Raw genomic sequence first — 11884 nt, 5'->3', positions numbered from 1 at the left:
AGTGCTGGGATTAAAGGCGTGCGCCACCATCGCCCGTAGATTAATTCTTTTGGGGGAGTTTTTGTTTGTTTTGTGGTTGTTGTTTTCCCCAACACCAGGGTTTGTCCATGTAGCCCTGGCTATCCTTAAACTCAGGTGTACACCACCATTGCCCAGTTTAAGCTACGTTAATTCTTTTAGGGAGGGGGACTCAAGACAGTTTCTCTGTAGCCTTAGCTGTCCTGAAACTCTATAGACAAGGCTGGCCTCACAGGGATCCACCTGCTTCTGCCTGAGTGCTGGAATTAAAGGCATGTGCTAACACCACCCTACAATAGGTTAATTCTCTCTTTTGTTTGTTTTGATTTTGGTTTTTGGAAACAGGGTTTCTCTAGCTTTGGAGCCTGTCCTGGAACTAGCTCTTGTAGACCAGGCTGGCCTCGAACTCACAGAGATTGCCTGCCTCTGCTTCCCAAGTGCTGAGATTAAAGGTGTGTGCCACCACCTCCCATCTGATAGTTTAATTCTTAAACTGAGGAAAATTTAAGTATTTTTATACCTCTACATTTGTATTAAATAATGAATTAAAGCTTTACATGTCTTACTTGGACTATGGGGAAGGAATGAAGAACCCAGGACCTTGAGCATGTTAGGAAAGTACTGTGCTACTGAGCTATATCCCTTATTCCTAGTTTTATAACTTTTACCTAGTTTAACCCCAGAACTCATATAAAGTTTGTCCAAAAATTTGTCCTCTGCCCTTACTGCTTGGTAGAGGACAATGTTGTTGGGAATTGGTTGGGGGTGTTGAACAGCGACATTTTAAATTGAGAAGAAACACTTGTGATAATACCAAAAAGAAATGGCCTTTAAATTTTATTTTACTCAGACATGTAGCAGTTTAAATGGTGATTGCTTATGATTTGTTTCCTGGTTAATTTTAGAACTTTATTTTTATTTTAATTAATTTACCTTTTTTTTTTTTTCATTTTTGCTTCTAGATCCCAAAAGGATAATCACTTACAATGAAGCCATGGATAGTCCAGATCAATGAAGGACCAGACTGCCTATTTGTAACCTTTCTGCAGCATTAGAGCCACCGTTCATGGGGGAAACAAGGCTTTTATGCTCCTAGATCTTCAACGCAGCAGAGGAACCATAAGTAGAATCACAGGATAATATATACAAATATATATATATACATATATATATATATAGTTATTTAAAAAAAAGGCAACTGAGAGTAATTAGACTTCTTAAGGAATCAAATTTATTTCAAGAGACTACACATGGTTATTTAATCTCCGGTACCGAATAGTCTTTCCTTTATTTTGTTAGTTTTTGTTTTAAGTGTGAATGCAAGTGATTAATGAATACAGACTTAACAAGCGTGGTTCTAAAGTTCCTGCTGTCATCGACTTGGGCAACAAATGACCCACTGGAAAGGCAAATCCACTTACTAGGTATCTGTATCTTGTTGTGTGACTAAAGTGATACACTAATCACGGGGAACCCAGAGTGATGCAGCATTTCCCCTTCTCCGCCCTTGATCTTTTAGTTTTATTTTGAGCCCTGCGAGAATGCTGGATAAATGCCTTGAAGTTTGCAGGGGTGTTTTTTGTTGTTTGTTTTTTTGTTGTTGGTTTTTTAAATCTGATTTGCATGTCTTGCCAGGAGTTGTGCAGCCTCTGTGGGGTGTTGGGGAAATAGTTCCTTCCTTTCCTTTATTTTTTGTGGGGGTGGGGTCGGGGGAGGGCATTGAAGTTCTACAATCCTGGAATAGTTGGTGGGTACATAGTTAACTTTGGTTATGTGTGTGACTTTTAACAGCTGACAAATCCAAGAGTGTCATTTAAAGAAAGGTTGCAGAACAAGGAATTGGCTGATAAATTATCCATCATAATTGTGTAACTGGGAGCAAAAATATATTCTGCTTTTTGCTGTAGGTGCTCAGACTTGCTCTCTGTCACTAACACTAAGTGCGTACTCTTGTTTTTCATCAAACATCTAAGCGAAACATGTATTTTTCTGTAAATTTTTTTAATTTCAGTTTCTCAGCAAAATCTAAAGGAAAAGTTCTTAAAAAATGTTTTTAGCCTGTGAGGAGGTAATAAACACTGCTTGTAGAAGGCGTGTTTTCATGCAAATTCTACTTCTGAGCTTACTAGCTACTAATTATATCTTAATATATTTTATCATTAGAGCAAGATGGGATTTTTTGGTTTTTGTTTTTTTAAGGAAAATAATGTGAAAATCTGGAAATTTTGTTTGGGGCAGAAAAGAGCATTAGCCCTGTCTTACCATCACATTACCATCCTGTTGCGCTGCAGCTTGTGTATAGCATGCTAAAAAAAAAGTGTGTGTGTGTGTGTGTGTGTGTGTGTGTGTGTGTGTGTGTGTGTGTGTGTAGAAACTAAGGGTCCAATTTAAGACTGGGTGATGTTAGTGGCATAATAACAAGTTCTCTGGCCTGATGCATCACATCACACACATAGACACATACAGAGAAATCAGTGTATCCATGTTTGTCAAATACAAGTTAAAATAGCAGGGCATTTATAGAGTTGCAGTCTTCTAACAGGCAGACTGGATCCCCTAGACATGTTTGGGGGAGAAAGTACTTTTTACTCTATTTGTTTTCTAAGAAATGTCCAATTTTGAGCGATTGTAGTATGGATGGATTTTCTGGTTTTGTTAATTATTTCAGGTTTTTAACAAATACTTCACGAAACAAGCTATTTGATTTACTGCAGAGAAAAATACTTTTTAGTCTGGATTTCTGCCCTGCTTAGATTTTTAAAAAGTATAAGCATGGATTGCCAATTCCACTTGATGTAAACAAAACTTTTTATACATAATATATATAATAACTTATTGTATCAGTCCAGGTTCAGAAACTTGTAGTAGGCCAGTTTCAGATAGTTTCATTTCACCTGTAAACTGTATCACTTTTACTGATATTGTAATTTTCAATGTATAATATGTTTACAGATGTGCCCTACATTTAGTGCTTTGTTCTATTTTGAAATTTTTTTTTTCATCTTTTTGTTGTTGAGTCTCCTGCCTGCTTGCCAAAAGCTAGGATGCTTCAGGCCCGTGTACAATTCAAAGTGCGGCATCCTTGAGCTTTAAAGCATTGAACAAACTGGAAAATGCAACACGCCACATACTGAACTGAAAAAACTCTGTTTTTTTTTTTTTTAATAAAAATTTTCAAAATGTTTTTAAAAAAGGTTGATTAAAGAAAAAAAGAGGCTCCAGTTTGTTTTATAGGTTTTAAAGTTCTGCTGTGTGTTTAATTGCCTTGTGTAACCACTTGTCGCCTTAGGGCCAAATCCTTACCCCAGTCTTTTTTTAAATGTCATTTTGCTTGTCTGGAATTTTAAAGTTCTTCTGTTTCACAAATTACAAAACAACTTCCTTGGTTTGTGGCATACAAGGTTGAACATAATCATAATGGAAAGAAAAATTCCAATTTCCTGAATTTGGCTTTTAAACTTAGAAGTAATACTTGCTACCTTTAAAAGCCTTCTCTTTCATAATTCCCTTTCCATATCTTTCAGGCCTGAGTTCAGAGAAGCTAAAGAGAATGTATCCCTTCTCTGTTTGTCCAAAGGTTGAGAATCTCATTTCTAAATGAAACAATGCAACATTTCACTTTGATTTCTCCATTGAAATTTTCTTGATTGATATGATTAAGAGGTATATACAGTAATTATTAAATGTCTTTCACCTTTCTGGGATCCCTAGTGGCCCATCATATTAAATGTCAGTATTTTTTGGACATTGGGTTAATGGACTTAATTGCCTCAGTACAAGCAGGACTTTGGGACGGATCTCCTTTGTGCTGTTTGATACTTGTCTCAATATTTCTCCTTAGGTCCTCACACAATTCCTTACAGAGCACTTATTAAAAAAAAGTCTTACAAGCTCATCTGTTTTCTGATTATTTTTGTGTAAGCTTCTAAAGAAACATCAGCTGTGATTCATTTAGCACATTTAAATAACAGTATGTTGTTGGTATAAAGAATTTTCTTTCAACTCAGAGTATTAGTACTGTAGCATAAACCAAATACAGTCTAGAGGGGATTTTTAACATCCCTCCATTTAAAAGACTGAAAAGTTGTGTGTGTGTGTGGATGTATGTATGTTGGGGTGCTTGTGTGAGGGAAAGATGAAGATACTAAATTAGTAAATGAATGTGTAAGACATTATATTAGTATTCAGAGAACGAAACTTGTATTTATTTTGTGCCATTTGTTTTCATTACACAGAATAAAGTCGGGTGGTTTAAATCCTTAAAGGGTAGTACTAGAAAAAATGGCACTAAGGATGAAATCATGACCTATTTTTTTAATAGCTAGGAAACTAATTATGGGTGATGATTTCTTTTTCAGTTTGTCTTGATTGTGGGTTTTGCGTCACATACCACTCACTTTGTGTGAAATGTCTTGAATAATCTCCCTTCCCAACAAAAGACAGGGTGTATTTATCTTTCTATTTACCCCCACTTCAACAACCTGAAGTTAATTGCATAGTGTTTCCTCTAACCTTAGTAATGAACCTTCACATCAATAAAGTGTGTTTATGGTGTCTGTAGTAGCCTGCCCTTCTCTACTTTCTAGGAGGGATAGCCAATATCTAGAGACTTGTTAGTGAGAGCTTTCTGCTGTCCTCCATCTACTTTGGTAATTACCACTCAGAATCTGCAAATTGTTCATAAATCAAACAAGTGCTATGATTTCTTTTTCTTTAGTGACAGTTTTTAGAGAATAGGCATAGTAGTCATTCACAAATTAGGACACAGCAGCAGCAGTTTCACAGTTGGTTGTTAGGCCAATCCTCGCCAAAAGTTTTTTCCTTTTGTTTTTGTTTGTTTGGTTTTTTTGTTTGTTTTGGTGTGTAATGTAAACTTCTACCAGTTAAGACTTGGCTCAATTTAAAAGGCTGTCCATTGGGTTATGTAAGTCACTTCTTGCTCAAATTGCTAAGGGTTTAATGCCACTCGACCATGTCTTCAAATGACACAATTCCTGTTTAACCAACTATTACAGTGTAATGAATCAAATACATGTGAAGGACAATAAATATCCTGTTGATGTATGCCTGCCAGGGTGGAGTTTGATAGGACTATCTATAAGAAAAGGTGGGGTTTGCTTATTTTACCCATACCCTAGCAGTTTGGAAAGTGCGCACAGGACAAGCCTAGAAGCATGAGTAGCTCCTTAAAGCTGTCCAGAAGTACACAGGAGATTAGTTCTATAAATTAGTGTTTAGAAACACTTAGATGTGTTAGAAGCCAGGTCATTCTGTGTTGGTGTAAAAGAGTGATAGATAAATCATTAATTCCATATCATTAATTCCATTTCAAGTGCTGATTTACTGAGTAGAGAAAGAAAGGTCTTGGAAGCAATTATTAGATGCCAGCAGAAGTGTGAGAGTTTGGAGCTTTCTGTCAATAAAATGAATGCCCAACAAACCATCAGTAGTTTATTGCTTTTGTGTTACAAGGACTATCAAATAGTAAAGGCCTGGAAACTTAACAGACACCCTGAGCTGTAGTGGGATTGCTGGTTCAGACTAACTATTTAGAAAACTTTCTTCTGTCCAAGGTTCTGAAGCCGTTTTATAACATTGTGGTGTCTTTTTTTAGTAGCCTTGTTATAAAAGCTACAAGTAGTTTGCTTTTGCTGTAAATCAGTTGTAATCTACAGACCAAACCAGCTTACATCAACATTACAATAGCTTTCCACATATATCCCTTTTCCTCAGGTGCTAAACAAAGGCTCCAAAATGGATACTGCTTTAGTGACATCTGTTTTATTCTTAAAATGCACATTTCTTTTGCTAATTGTAAAGATTTTGTTGTTAACAAAGTGGTTTTAATATGTAAATATGAACGAATACCTTAAGTTCTATTTGTCTATTGAGTCTTTGCATTTATCTTTTGTAGATACTTTTTTCACAATCTTGAATACATTTCATTAGGTATTGTTGCATCTTTAGAATGAAAACAACTGTTTTGTCTTAGATTACGCCTGCTGCTGCTGCTATGGGAAACTGAAAATCAAGAATGTGATGCACTTTTTAACATTACTATATACCATAGGTTGCTTTAATACCTTTTCTCTAGCACAGCCACTAACAAGTGATGAGCAGAGTTTATAATTCTCTTCAGGAGTGAGTCAGTCTAGTTTGTGTTGACCTATGAAGGGGACAGTAACTTAGGAAATAAACTTTTGGTTAATATTATACTTTTTGGCCTTAAAGTGTCTTCTACTACTGAAAATTGTTTAAACCTTAGCTTTGTTTCTATTATTCCCTCTCTTCTTCAAAGAATTGGGAAGGATTAAAGGAAGTAATTTTTCTTTTTTGTCAGTAAGCTGGCTTTTTTTTTTTTAAATTTGCATCAGAAAAGTAATGCTGCCCTGAACCAGTCATATTTAGTCTTAAGCTCCCAACTATTCTGCTTCTCTAGTGTATATTTCACTTAACAAAGGTAAACAAAGTATAAGAATGCTACTTGACAAAGGAAAAATCTTCTCAAGCACATAGTCAAACATGAAGGAGAAAAAAACCCAAAAAAGTCTGTAGGGGAGGGACACCAAATGAGGTGGAGGAATATGAGAAAGATGTGTGGTCCAAAGCTATCTGGTTATATTTTGATGTTGCCAATATTACAGAGCCAAAATTTTAATTTGCTTACTTAATATATTTGTTGGCCAGAGATCTATTTTTCTATCGGTGTGCCTTGCATGTATATTAACTTTGGAAAGGCCATGTAGTAATGCCTGAGATGCTGATGGTTCTTACCACCTCACTGATTTTTATGCAGTTGAAATGCTCATTCTATTGCCCAACTGGTGCTCTCTGTTTAAAGTCATAGATCTTGTCAAACTGGAACTCTTTTATAAACTGGGGAAGTAACTTGCTTTTCAGTAGTTTCTCTTCCCTCACTACTCCCCCCCGCCCCCATTTTTTTAAGTCTGTTAGTGGCTGGTCTATAGTGGGAAATAGTAAAAAGGATTCTTCACTACCTACCCCACCCCCAGCACCACCTTCAAGTAATGTGATGACACCATTTCTTTGTGCTCTTTGAAAGTTTCAGCTTGCTGTCTCCTTAGTGTTATGAAAGGTGTTATTAAAAGCATTGTTTGCAAAATACAGGAAGATAATGGGAGTCCACGTTAATTGGGGATTCTTAGTGAGCTTTGATCCAAAATTTTTGGCTCTTTTAAACAACAAAAATTATTGTTAAAGCACCTTGCTTAGAAAATTTAGATATTCATGTCTGCAACAATTGTCTCAATAATAAACTGTGCAATTCTTGTCATTAAAAAACAAAAACAGATCTGAAGTCTCCCTAATGTGACTTGTTAGTTTCTGTATTTCCTGCCAGTGTAAATGTGAAAAGCTTTGCTTGCATTACGTTTTAGAAATGCATTTTGCACACTCAGTTTTGCCGAAGCTCCGTGAAAAGGTTAGATCTCAGTAGATGAATAAAGCTATGCACATGTTTTGAAAGTTTAATTCGTGTGTCATTACCAAAAGTCATTATTTTGCTGTTCTTAGCTTTACCATCTTTGGAAACATGTTCAGAGTTCTGGACTAGCTCATCAATTCTGGACTAGTTCATCAGTGGAAGTAAAGGGAGGAAAACTGGCACCCGTTGAATAAAGTTGAGTTGAAATGAGAGCTTGACTTGCATCTATTAAAGGGCTTTTCTTGAAACAGGGCAGTTGTATCGGCTTTATAAACCATTGGATCCAGTGCTCTTCTCAGTGAAATTTTGAATATGAAAAAGAAATGGAAAGTCAATCAAGCTGAAATGAAGGAAAAAACTTTGCCATACAAAGCTCTGTGACAATGTTATATTTTAAAGCTGGTTTAAAGGTAGGATAGCCCCCCCCCCCTTTAACCTTTATTCTAGCATAAATTGGACTGGATAGTTTATCAAAATTATTCAGTTAAAGGTTTTTTTTTAAAATGCCAAGCTGATGAGAACAAGTTTAGAAATTGGGCACGTTAGGTCCATTCAGTGCAGTTGCATGTACTAAATAGCTTCACTTGACAGGAAGTGTGCACTTAATAAGGTTGTACAGATGTGCTAGCCAGACCTTGTTATTCATCTTTTAACAAATAATTTCTATAATTTCCATAGGGCATTTATTTGTAGGAGAGTTGGGTAGAAGATACTGCCAATGGTGTTTTCCCCAGGCTCCTATATATGAGATACTTCATTTCATAGCTTTGTCTATATCTAAAAGAGGATATACTTCTCTTCTTGCTGTGTGTTGTTGACTTTGAAAAGACAGCAAAACTTCTCATAGTGGAAGTTAATAATTAAATAGTAAGATGTCCAAAATGTGGTCTATAATGCATAGCCTTATAAACACAGGTAGTAGCAAACAGCATGGATGGCTTTCAGTACTCTTTAGCATCTGTCAATAGTTCATTTAAATCCAGTCTTAGCATACTGGTAGCTAGGTTTTGTGGTGCACACGTGTAATCCTGGCGACCAGAGGCTGAAGCAGGACAATTACGAGTTCAAAGCCAGACTGGCCTGCATAGCAACAACATAGCAAATGTCTTGGTGAAGTATAATCTCTGTATTGTGTGCACAGACATTTACTTAGGAGCTGGGTTGCCTTTAATTTTGGGAAAGAATAATTAGTAAATTACAGTTACGTTAGGTGTTTGCCCTTTTCCCTCTGAAAATTTTTTCAGTATTCTGCCCAGTTTAAAAAGTAAAAATAGGTATTTTCTAGATAGATGAACAGTGGCCAGAAATTTACTGTTTTGCTAAATTAACTAACTGCTTAGGTATTTACTAAAGCTGTTGCTGATGTTAATGGATTTCAAGGAAGTATCAGTTACATGATGATCTTCCTTTATCAATGTCTTACTTAATGTTCAGTGTTTTAAAAATACAAAATTACACTCTACAACCATACTCAGATTTATTTTATCAGAAAAACGAGAGATTTGTAGATCAAATAAGACAATAAGTGTACATTGTTGAATAAAAAATTTCAAGTTTTTGAGGTGTTTGTGTTATTTTTTTTATGTGTACTTTAATTTTTTAAGTCTTCAGTGGAAGCTTAAGATGGTGACAGTGACAAATTTCAAAGGTCGATTATGCAAAGAACACAGTATGTCTCTTTTCTTGTGGCAGTCTTGCTATGTAGCTCTGAATGTCCTGGAACTCAATATGTAGACCAGGCTGGCCTCAAGCTCACAGATGATCTCTGCCTCCCAAGAGCTCGGATTTAAGGTATGACTTTGCCCATCTTTTTCTCTGAATAATCTTTGAGGTGTCTTATTGCCTTCCAGAGAGTGTTGGTTTTTTATAACTTTAAAGTATTTTTAATGGGCATGGTGAGTTGTACATATAGGTGCCTGCGGAGACCAGAGACACAGATCCCTGGATCTGGATTTAAGTCTGAACCGCCTCAAGTGGGTGCTGGAAACCAAAGATCCTCTGCAAAAGGATCTCTTAACCAAAATTTCTTAATTCTTAAAAAGTTGGGAAAATTCTTAGATTAGTAGAATAGTGGAGATAGGGAGAAAATATGCATAATCAGTCAGTGATAGTATTTGCATTATTTGATATAGGAATATTGTCCTTGTCCTGGCAAATAATTGACAAGTACATGCCAAGGGTATTTTGAGTTGTTTGTTTTCCAAGATGGTTTTTCTGTGTAGTTCTGTCTATCATAAAACAAGCACTATAAGCCAGGCGATGGTGGCACACGCCTCTAATCCCAGCACTCAGAAGGCAGAGGCAGGTGGATCTCTGAGTTCGAGACCAGCCTGGTCTACAGAGCAAGTTCCAGGACAGGCTCCAAAGCCACAGAGAAACTCTGTCTCGAAAAACCAAAAAAAGAAAAAATAAATAAACTGTCAGCCACAAGAGTGATTTGTGTGTGGTAGTTGATTCAGTCTGAGGCCGGTTTTTGATTTTTTTTAAATGACATTTATTATGGATTTTAGCAGCTAACATTTGGGAGCATTGTCAGAACATAAAGCCTAGAGTGCTTATCAAGGTTTCATACTTGAGGAAATCTGGAACTTTTAATCCACTATTGTTGGATACGGCGAATTGATTGGATCTGGAAAGTCTGGGCATGAGATCCCCATTCTCTCCAGTGTTTGTAGTCTCCTCCATGATGGTCACATTCCAAGATGTACTGGTAACCACGATATCCAGGATACTGGTAGCAAACCCAGCTAGAAAATTTCAAATACTCAATATTATTACATTATTAAATGTGGTTAAGAACCTGACAGACCCCCCCCCCAAACTGGTACTAGGTTGCAGGGTGGAAGTATTAGAAAACGTCATTTTTGTTTACTGAGTGTAGTATGACTTCAAATGATTGGCTTTAATTGTAAAAAATTTGGTTGTCTATAAAAGCTTTTACAGAGGTACTTAGTGGAAGAAAGTAGAACAAGCAGTAGCTGGAGAAAGAATTACGGCAATATGCCAGTAGTTAGGGTGTCAGTATAGGGAATCTCGTAAACCCTTGGCATCTTAACATTCACATGTACTTACGCCCCACATTGTATCTTCATGGAACCAACTTCATTGTTAAACCAACCCATGGCTTGCAAGGAAGGGTAGTCATCACAGATCTCCCACTGGCGTCCAATAAAATTCTCTTTCTCAAAGATGGTAATCTTAGACTCTTTATGATTCTATAATCCAGAACGTAAAACCTTAGTAGTTATTCTATTGCTATTTTTTCCTAAAAAATTGAAACACTTTCTTGCCTACTGGCAAAATCTACTGGTATGATTTTTGAACTTAACCAATATAAGACTGTAAAATAGCCGGTTCTGGTGGTGAATGTCAGTAGTATTTGCTGAAGGAGGAAGAGGCAGGAGGATCACGAGTTTGAGGCCAGCCTGGGCTACACATTAAAGTGTAAAATAAAGATGCATTAAAAAATAATAGTCACCTGTATTTTCTTACTGCTGTCCATAATCTAATCCAGGGCCTCACCTATGCTGTACAATTGTTTATCTACAGCCCCAGCAAGATCTCACTGTGTATAAAACACTGTTGAGTACCTGTGTGCTTACATTTTTGTTTCTAGTAACCTCCCCAATAAAGTACATGATTTAGGTTCAGAGGTATTCATATCTAACTTTATGAGAAGAATCAAAAGAGAATGTTTTTAAAAGCTAGCTCAGACAAATGTCACTCCCAATATCAGGACCATTTTCTGCCCATAGAAATCTAATCAGCAGGGAGGTTTTGGTGCACGCCTTTAATCCCAGCATTCAGGATTCATATGCAAGTGGATCTCTGAGTTCGAGGCCAGCCTGGTCTACAGGAGTTAGTTCCAGGACAGTCAGAACTGTTACACAAAGAAACCCTGTCTCAAAAAAAAAAAAGAAAGAAATCCAATTGTTGGTCTGTTTCTGCTTAAACTTAAAAAAACTTAATATTCAAGACTGTCTTCAAGTTTTCTGGGTGCTGGAAGTATGTACACTACCATGCCCAGCTCTCTGAGACTAAGTGCAGCCTGATGGGGGCATTCACTTCCTGCTGGGGTCACCATGTTGGAGGGGGAAGCATGTGGAGACTGGGCACTGAAGCAGGCAGTAGCTTCACTGCACACCCTATTCCTGTACTAAAATTATTTTTTTTGGACAGCTGCTGTGATCTGCCTTTGACATTTTTCTAAATACATATTTCTGTCACTTTGCTCTCTGACATGAGCTGAAAGAAAACTGTATTTAAGTCATGTCAGATACTTATGTCAATACTGAGAAAATGGCAACAGAAATTTTTTTTTTTTTTTTCGAGACAGGGTTTCCCTGTGGCTTTGGAGTCTGTCCTGGAACTAGCTCTGTAGACCAGGCTGGTCTCGAACTCACAGAGATCCGCCTGCCTCTG

At 36.8% G+C, this 11884-nt stretch overlaps 2 protein-coding genes across 2 annotated transcripts in view; one reads left to right on the top strand and one right to left on the bottom strand.

The window, feature by feature from the left end:
• The window catches only part of Nufip2 (nuclear FMR1 interacting protein 2), a 31382-nt gene extending 22359 nt beyond the window's left edge, over positions 1–9023 (top strand). Inside the window, exon 4 of the mRNA XM_005349490.3 lies at positions 981–9023. Within this exon, the coding sequence (XP_005349547.1) occupies positions 981–1033 (53 nt within the window). The 3' untranslated portion in view covers positions 1034–9023. The remainder of the gene's footprint in view (positions 1–980) is intronic.
• A 971-nt stretch (positions 9024–9994) lies between these two features.
• Positions 9995–11884, bottom strand: part of Cryba1 (crystallin beta A1) — a 6994-nt gene continuing 5104 nt past the window's right edge. The window contains 2 exon segments of the mRNA XM_026780649.1: positions 9995–10209; positions 10535–10677. Coding sequence (XP_026636450.1) covers positions 10062–10209; positions 10535–10677 — 291 coding nt within the window. The 3' untranslated portion in view covers positions 9995–10061.

This window comes from Microtus ochrogaster, chromosome 7 (assembly GCF_000317375.1).
Source record: "Microtus ochrogaster isolate Prairie Vole_2 chromosome 7, MicOch1.0, whole genome shotgun sequence".
In the NCBI taxonomy this organism is placed as follows: domain Eukaryota; kingdom Metazoa; phylum Chordata; class Mammalia; order Rodentia; family Cricetidae; genus Microtus; species Microtus ochrogaster.
Note: the sequence above shows the minus strand (reverse complement) of the source record. Positions and strands in the feature narration are given on the sequence as shown.